A 9,385-nucleotide genomic window follows, 5' to 3' on the forward strand; every position below is an offset into this window, starting at 1 on the left:
TTGTGCGGGCGTTACGCATGTGTGTGTGTGTGTGTGTGTGTGTGTGTGTGTGTGTGTGTGTGTGTGTGTGTGCAGTTACGTTAAGTATTGTGAGCAGTACCAGCCCCATGACCCAATAATGCAAGGATGTCTTCCCAGCAACCCCTGGATCACAGATGATATCATGTTTTGGAACATGATCTGTGAAACGTGAGTCACATGAACACACATGAATAACCATTTTAAATTCCTAAAGTATACTAATGTCCTGTCTGAAGCTCAGTAATTGCTCTGTATATCTGTGTTTTCCTGAAATAGAGTTGCCGTACCGACTAAACTGCGTGTGGAGCACTGGAGCTTTAGCTTCATTAAGCGTCGGAGAAAACGTGACGTGGCAAAGGGATCTCATTATAATATTACTGCCCCTTAATCTGTAAGTTTACCCCCACGGTGCCGTTATTGTGTTTTCACAAGCGACAACGGTGTACTAGCTTTAATGCCATGGCGAAAGTTTGAGCAAAACATGCTAACTGTTCTGTCTTTGGCTGCACAGACGAGCACAGAACACTATTTAGATCTAAAATAAACATGTGATTTATTTCCCAGCAGTTTGCCTTCACAGACATAACCGACTGTTTTTGTAACTCATGTGTGTTTTTAACGTAAACTTTGTGTGAATGAGAACTTAGTTTAGTACTCACACGCTGTGTGGTGGCCGCTTTCTGTCCGTGTGCTTCGGATCTGTGCACTCTGAAAAACGTATATCAGAAGTTTAAACTCATATGGTTTAAAACGCATGATTTCAGCGCGATAAACATGATAATCAGAACCATAACAGATGTTTTAGCAGGTCCGAGATGTAATGGCACAGCTCTATTCTGGAAAAGCGGCAGGGTGCAGTAGCTCATTTGCATTTAAAGAGACAGGCCCAAAAAACAGCGTGTTTCTGCTTCCACTAAAAATAGGCATTTTCAAAATGATATAATAAATGATCTGTGGAGTATTTTGAGCTGAAACTTCAGAGACACATTCTGGGGACACCAGAGACTTACCGGTATATTACATATTGTAAAAAGGGGCATAATATGTCTCCTGTAATATTTTTGAGGAAACCATGATTTTGTTTTCCATCTTTGATGAATAAAAAGTTAGAAAGATCAGCATTTTTTGAAACAGGAATCTTTTGTAACATTATAAATGTCTTTACTGCCAAAAAAAAACAAACTGAAACCTAACTTTTGAATGGTGTATGTCAGATGTGTTACAGAAATGTTGGATGAGATAAGAGAACAGTGAGCAAAATCTTAGATTACAAAAACTTATTTTATATTTCAGTTATACTTAAAACGGCTTTTGCTATACAGGTTCATTTAAATCTTTGTAGCAGACTGTACAGCTTGACTGGTGATGAATGATTTAACTACTTTGTCAAAAAGCAGAATTAAATGAGTTCAAAATCAGTTCTGCGTATCAGACACTTAAACAAAAAATGATTTGGTATGGTTGTATATCAGTCGTATTAAATCAATATTGACCAGTTTTCATTACTAAATGATAGGATACTTTTATAAATGGTATTTACACCATGGAATTGGTCCAAAATCATGTTTTTTTTTAAATTTTGGTTTGAATCACTCTTTATATAAACATCTTGTATTTTAACCCAGTTCTGAAGAGTGTCCCAAAACTGTCTTTCCCGTCTGTACTTTTGGAGCTTTAATAGATTCCATTTTTATTCTACTGCAACTCTCTGTATATATAAATAATATAACAACTTTTCATGTTTCTCTCTCCCCCATTCTCTTTCTCATCCCTTCCCTCTCATCATCTTCTTTCACCCTCTTTTCTTGGTGTTCGGTTTGTCTCTTGTTTTTAGCGGAGAACTTGTGTTTCTGGCAGGCCTGTGAGGATGTTCGTCACGGCGAGACCTCAAAAATTCCAGAGAAAGTGGATGAGGTTTACAAGTATGACCTTAATAATTTATCCATGTTACAATGTTAAAGACATTTACAAAATATTTATATTTTAAATGCTGTTCTTTTGAACTTTCTCTTCATCAAAAAATCCTGAAAAAAAAAAGGTTTTCACAAAAATATTAGCTTTGCCATCACAGGAATAATTTACATTTTAAAATATATTCCAGTCTATATTTATATATATATATATAGATCTGTTTTTAGTTGTTTTAATACTACAATTGATTGCTTCTGTTGTCCTCATTTGTAAGTCGCTTTGGATAAAAGCGTCTGCTAAATGACTAAATAAATAAATACATATTTTATACTGACCTGTGGCCTCTACAGAAGCATATGCCATTCTCTGTCATTTTTAATCAGTGTGCCATATGAATGAAAGTCTTTCATCACCTCTAGTTTGTCTCTTATTCATGTGATTTTGTATATCAGGCAGTTCCTGGCTCTGAGTCGCTGGGTGAATATTGACAGCAAAACCATGGAAAAGACCCTGGAAGGACTCAAGCGCCCTCATCGTTTTGTCTTGGATGATGCTCAAATGCACATTTACTTCCTCATGAAAAAGGTATAATGTTCAACTCTTTGATCAAATGCAAAATATGCATGAATATACAGTACACTACAGTTCAAAAGATTTGGAAAGAAGTCTCTTACGCTCACCGAGGCTACATTTATTTGATCAAAAATATAGTCAAAGTAATATTGTGAAATATTATTTCAATTTAAAATGTTACTGTTTTCTATTTGAATATATTTTAATGCAATCTATTTTTGTGAAAGCAAAGCTGAATTTTCAGCAGCCATTATTTCAGTCTTCAGTGTCGCATGATCCTTCAGAAAGCATTATAGAAACATTTCTTATCAATGTTGAAAACAAAATTTGCATGAATATACAGTACACTACAGTTCAAAAGATTTGGAAAGAAGTCTCTTACGCTCACCGTGGCTACATTTATTTGATCAAAAATATAGTCAAAACAGTAATATTGTGAAATATTATTTCAATTTAAAATGTTACTGTTTTCTATTTGAATATATTTTAATGCAATTCATTTTTGTGAAAGCAAAACTGAATTTTCAGCAGCCATTACTTCAGTCTTCAGTGTCGCATGATCCTTCAGAAAGCATTATAGAAACATTTCTTATCAATGTTGAAAACAGTTTTATTCTGTCACTTTTGATCAAATTAATATGTCCTTACTGAAAGTAAGTAAATGAACTAGATTTAGAAGTAGTGTAAATGAACTAGACTAGATGACTGATTACTGAGGTGTAAATGAATATGGGTCGCTTGTGATTGGATCATCCAAAGCCTAAAATGGTTTGAATATTCTTGCCAATGTTGAACAGACATCATTTGTGTTTTTTTGCAGGATTCATACCCTCGTTATCTCAAATCTGATCTCTACAAGAACTTATTAGCCAGAGCCATAGTACCACAGGAGACCAAGAAAAGGTAAGACGCATAAAACCCGTATTGATCAGTCTGCAGAGGAAGAGACGTCTTATCAGTGTGTTTCTGTGTGTATGTCCAGTGTGTTCCCGTTCATGCGTCGCCAGCATCACTCCAGCCCCTCACCTGCCCTCACCACCCAAGCTGCAGAGGATGATGGGAAGGCAAAGAACTCTAACTCTTTCAAAAGCAATTCTGGAACTGCATCCCGGCTTTAAACATGCACACAACGTGTACTTTTTATTTTTATTTTGTGCTACCTTATGATACCTAACACAGTTGTAAATGGATCTGCATTGCTTCCTGTTGTGCTTTACAGATGTTTTTAGAATATAACAAAAGGTTATTATGTAATAAGAATGCTTGATTCACATTTCTCTGTATCATATCACGCCGGAATACAGCTTTTCGTGCGTTTCAAAGATACAATGTATTTATAGCAATAATGCGATCAGACATAAGCACAATCTCACTAACTTTCAGCTGATACCTGAAGTGACATGATGGGACAGAGTACATCTGTAGTAAATGTGTAAAACTATATAATAAATTATTGGTAACTTGACATAAAAAGGCTAACCTTAATCTGTATCTGGTAAATAATCCTGAGTAAAGGAATTTTTTCAGTAGAAGTATTCAAAAGATACAGGTTTACATAGAAAACCCATTAGATTTAATGTTAATCACTCTAAAAGAAGGAAATGCCTTAAACTTTGACATACATATGTAGTGTTACAAAAGTCTTTTATAGCTCAGCAAGGCTGCATTTAATTATATATACAGTGGGTACGGAAAGTATTCAGACCCCCTTCAATTTTTCACTCTTTGTTATATTGCAGCCATTTGCTAAAATCATTTAAGTTAATTTTTTTCCTCATGAATGTACACACAGCACCCCATATTGACAGAAAAACACAGAATTGTTGACATTTTTGCAGATTTATTAAAAAAGACAAACTGAAATATCACATGGTCCTAAGTATTCAGACCCTTTGCTGTGACACTCATATATTTAACTCAGGTGCTGTCCATTTCTTCTGATCATCCTTGAGATGGTTCTACACCTTCATTTGAGTCCAGCTGTGTTTGATTATACTGATTGGACTTGTACCCACTGTATATATATATATATATGTGTATGTATGTATAGGTAAAACAGCAATAATGCAAAAAGTTATTACAATTTAAAATAAGTTTTCTACATTAATGTATTTTAAAATATAAGTTTCTGTGTTGCAAAGCTGAATTTTCAGCAGGCATTACTCCGGTCTCAAGTGTCACATGATTAATCAGAAATCATTCTAATATGCTGATTGTAAAAAAAAATAAAAATAAAACTGACCCCAAACTTTCAGTTTCCACTTCTGTTTTGAATATTTTATTTTAAAGACTAAGATTGTTTTTTTTGATTAAGATGTTATTGCACAGCATTAGCTAATTAGATGATAATGTTTAACATAAACTATAAAGTTTAACTACAATTCTAAACCTTGTTCTAATGAAGTTGTTTGTGAAAAGTGAAAAAAAAAAATTAAGTAACCAAGTAGCCTGTTTTAAATAATCATTGCATTATTTCTCCATTTATTGGCATACAGATTACAGAATATTTTAAGAAAAAAAGAGGCAGAAATCAAGAGCACAAATAAAAAAAAAACTATTAAAAAACAACAAAGAAATTTTAACATGTACCTTCATCAATATTCTCTGTGATTGCATTGCCTCATTCTCAACCCCAAACACAAGTGTATATTTGTGCAATTTACAAGGCCTACCAATGAACACAAACAAGAACAAGGATTGTCATGATAACCTATATTAAATCCAAACTAAATCCTATAAGAAAGAAGAAAAGGTTTTGGGATTCACAGATTTACAAATGGAACTATTAGCAAATATCTCATATTTTGTTTCAATATCATGTGAAATTCCAATACAAAATGAATATAAAACATTGTAAATCTTATCTGTATCAAATTCCAACTCTAATTTAACACTTTACCTCCTCTCGACAAAACAAGAGATGAATCACCTTGCTGTTACAGTTAAATGGAAAACCACAAAACTGATTTACATACATTTGAGTTTTAAAGGACAGTTGCAATGTGCATTTAAACCTAAATGCCTCTTCAAGTTTAAACTGGCCTGAGGGTTCAGAAGTACAGTATAATGCATATCTATGTAAAGCCTTGACCAATGCAGAGGTTCATCTTAAATACATCAGGTCATCTTATGTCAGATACCCATTACAAACAAACACATCTTTAGCCTATTAAGGGGAGATATTCATACTTGCATACAAGTGCAATTTCACATACTGGGTCAAGCAAGCACAATTTTAAAATGTTCTTCCCCTTGGAAAAGTAAGAGCAACATTTCAAGAAAAATACCAAGGCTTTTAGGGAGGAAGAAGGGTGGTATTTTCTTGTACATTCCTGACAGTGATGTAAATAATAGTGTAAAACAATTTTGGCTATTAAATGAGGAATGATTGTGCCTGTTCTCCAGTGTAAGCAAGCTAACAATAGTTCAGAGACACAGACAACAGTCCTTTCTGGTAATGAAAATGCCCAACATGATTCTTAATGTAATAAGCAGGTCCACACAGAATCTGCCATTTTTTTATTATTTTCTGTGCTGATTTTTGAAAGAAGATCTCTGGAATTTAAAGGAATATTTCACCTTGAAAATCTAAATTCTGTCATCATGTAGACAGTTTTTTTTTTTCTCTGCAGAAACAATCCAAGTTCTGTGGGTGCAGATTCAATGTGGCGCTACTCATAAATCAACTGATAAAAGTTCTGTATAAACCTAGAAATCAGTAGTGCTTTTTCTTAAATGAGATATAAAAAAAAAATAAATAAATTTTGTCCTCAAGGAACTTGACAAATGCAGTGTATTTATCTGATAAATTAATTTCAATATAAACTGACCCTCACAAAAGTGCTTAATTGAGTAAACTGGGTCAAATGACATTCACTAAGTTACCTTTCGTTTATATTATTCATTTACATATTTCATAGACATTGCTGTTGTTCTCTGTGAAATCACTCATTTGAAAAGTTTAAAAGTGTAAAAGTATCCACTTTAAAGGAATAGTTCATTCAAAAATTTAAATTATGGCATTATTTACTCACCCTCATGCCATTCAAACCTGTATGCAGTTATTCTTTTCAATGAAATACAAAAGGAGAAGAAGTGTTTATGACTTGTGCACTATATTCCAAGCCAAACAGAAAAGAAGTCTCTAATAATCTTCCCTTGACTGATGTGGTCTCTATGAACTCTGAAGAATCTCCTATTGTGTTACCTTGATTTGGTTTATGGATTTAGAATGACAGTAAAAATTTCATTTTTAGGTAAACTATTCCTAGAAAGAAGTTATTAATGTGCCTACAGCCATACTGGCGACTGCAGAGGAGAATCTTTCAGATAAAGCTTGACGTGTTAACCAATAACATTTGTAAAACTGTAAAACTCCGTGAAAATCCAGTTTGTGCAAATATCAATAGCAGTGTATTTAGGTGGCAGTGTAATGCTCTACTTTCTCATTTTTACATCTCTTGTAGCTACAGATTTTGTTCGTCCAGCCCCAGGGGGAAACTTGTTTTTCACGGGGTGGTAAGAGGAAGACCACGCTCGTGGCCACCATGACATGCCATATGGAATGAGTGTAGTAGTAGTTGCTGTCGGTCTGAGCAAAGACGTACACACACACTCCAATCAATGCAGATGCGATGCCCGGAAGCAGGAACAGCACCCAACGACGCCACACCGGAGGGTAACACTGATGCCGTTTCACACCTCGATAAACCTGTCGGGTAACACAAGTGAACAGAATGGGAAATATTTCAAAGCTGCTCATCATTACATTAAGATGTATTGTCAACATTATTTTAAAGTTGAATGTAATTTCACCTGTGTAAAACAAAAATTAAGAAAAAACTTTAATTCAAAGTTTTTTTATCTATCATCAGTTTTTGAAAGAAGTCTCTTATGCTCACCAAGGAAGAATTTATTTGATTAAAATACAATAAAAACTGTAATATTGTGAAATATTATTATGATTTTAAATAATTTTAAAATCTGAATTTTCAGCAGCCATTACTCTAGTCTTCAGTGCCACTTGATCCTTCGGAAATCATTTTAATATGCTGACTGGTGTTCAAGAATAATTTCTTATTATAACAGTTGAATAAATTTGTGCTGCTTAATATTTTTGTGAAAACCAAGGTTTTTTTTTATATATTTTTTTTTGATTTTGTAATATTACAAACATCTTCGCCATTACTTTTGATCAATGTAATGCATATCTGCTGAATAAACAACCCCATTTCTCTACAAATATGATCTGACCCCAAAACTTACATATTTAAAAAAAAAAAATACAAAAAAAAAATAAATTCTAGTCTGACTCGATATCAACAAAACAATCTAAGAATACATTATGTTTTGAAGTAATGGAAAAGTCAAGCTCACCCAGGAAGTGACCATAATGACCAAAGCAAACAGAACAGGTCCTAGAAGGTTCCACAGCCCCCTGCGGTCCAACTGCATCGCCATAGAAATGATGAGAGTGCCCACCATAAACAATAACTGCAATGTAAGAACAACATAAGCTATTAAAACTGACATGCAACACATAACTTAACTTTAAGTAAATAATTACTCGTTAAAGCATTGTGCATATGCATGTAAAGGGGTCATATAATGGAAAATCAACATTTCCGTGATCTTTTTAAAATATATATTTTTCATTGTAATATATAAATAGTTTCAGAACCAAAACCTTCCTTCCCAGTCTAAAAAAGACAATCTACTGAAACTAATCTGCAGAAACTGATTGAAATCTGAAATCAGAAGCACACGAATATTAACAATAGACGGCCCACATTCTATTCACTCTAAGAAACACTTAATAGTTTGAGGGTGTTTACTGAAGTCTGATATTTCACCCTAAAGGTGAAGAGAAAGCCAAAATTGACATGAAAAAATAACCGCCCTGAATAAAAAAGGGGGGGGGGGATATTTAATATTTGATATGACCCTTTTTTCAAAAATAAAAAAGTTTTTATGATTATTGATCTGTTAATAACTTATTCTTCTAATTTATACATATAATCACATGATTATAAAGTTATACATAACTAAATGAAATGTAAATGTAAATGAAAAATAATATTTTACTGGCTTGTGGTTGTTTCAAAGTAACAATGTACTTATCTCAACATTTCCTTTAAAAAACAGGTAGGTCTAGTTAAACATGTTGTGCTATTTAAAGCCCATTACATACATATTTTACAGGATCCTGGAGCCGTGCCATGCACACAATGGTCACCCACACGGACACAACAGAACCCAAGAAATCACAGAACTGGAGAGTGTCGTAGTCCATGATACACATCACAGTCACACCGGGCTGGTCACACGCATGATAAAACTGCAAAAAACACATCTCTATGACTACAATATACACAACTAGATAGATAGATAGATAGATAGATAGACAGACAGACAGACAGACAGACAGACAGATAGTATTTGTGTTAATTAAGTATTTGTGTTTATGTTAATTGTAACATAAAAACACACCGTGGAGAAAAACATGTTAAAGAAGTAGATGGCGGCCTCAATGTGGTAGCCTCTGTAAAGTGCTACGACGATGGGTGGGATGAAGAAAAAGTTACTGAGGGTGAGGAGCAGAGCTGCAGCCAGCTGCCGAGAGTACGACTGCGCAGTGGCTCCATCCGTACAGCCCCATCCCTGCCAACCTTTCAACGGCAAACAACACAAAAAAATGCCACAACTCAATACCATTAATTATTAATACTTTATGGCCAGTTTTTTGTGTGTATGTGTGTGTTTGTCTACCTGCTTTGCACACACATGCGCCATAGAGGTAGCTGTGCGTGCGTAGCAGTCTGCACTCTCCATACGGTCCACAGTCGTCAATGCACGCACTCACACTCACAGACGCACCCAC

The 9,385-nt window shown here is 34.3% G+C and overlaps 2 protein-coding genes across 2 annotated transcripts in view; one reads left to right on the top strand and one right to left on the bottom strand.

The window, feature by feature from the left end:
• Positions 1–4,096, top strand: part of LOC107663316 (regulator of G-protein signaling 11-like) — a 22,578-nt gene extending 18,482 nt beyond the window's left edge. Inside the window, exons 12-17 of the mRNA XM_016453522.1 lie at positions 76–189; positions 298–365; positions 1,703–1,943; positions 2,385–2,517; positions 3,326–3,408; positions 3,488–4,096. Coding sequence (XP_016309008.1) covers positions 76–189; positions 298–365; positions 1,703–1,943; positions 2,385–2,517; positions 3,326–3,408; positions 3,488–3,623 — 775 coding nt within the window. The 3' untranslated portion in view covers positions 3,624–4,096. The remainder of the gene's footprint in view (positions 1–75; positions 190–297; positions 366–1,702; positions 1,944–2,384; positions 2,518–3,325; positions 3,409–3,487) is intronic.
• A 2,425-nt stretch (positions 4,097–6,521) lies between these two features.
• LOC107663323 (transmembrane protein 8B-like) overlaps positions 6,522–9,385 on the bottom strand; it is a 9,641-nt gene continuing 6,777 nt past the window's right edge. The window contains exons 9-13 of the mRNA XM_016453534.1: positions 9,274–9,385; positions 8,995–9,173; positions 8,696–8,842; positions 7,882–7,998; positions 6,522–7,216 (exon numbers count right to left, since the gene is read on the bottom strand). Coding sequence (XP_016309020.1) covers positions 6,923–7,216; positions 7,882–7,998; positions 8,696–8,842; positions 8,995–9,173; positions 9,274–9,385 — 849 coding nt within the window. The 3' untranslated portion in view covers positions 6,522–6,922. The remainder of the gene's footprint in view (positions 7,217–7,881; positions 7,999–8,695; positions 8,843–8,994; positions 9,174–9,273) is intronic.

The sequence above is a fragment of the Sinocyclocheilus anshuiensis genome, unplaced genomic scaffold (assembly GCF_001515605.1).
Source record: "Sinocyclocheilus anshuiensis isolate Anshui unplaced genomic scaffold, SAMN03320099.WGS_v1.1 scaffold2301, whole genome shotgun sequence".
Lineage (NCBI taxonomy): Eukaryota > Metazoa > Chordata > Actinopteri > Cypriniformes > Cyprinidae > Sinocyclocheilus > Sinocyclocheilus anshuiensis.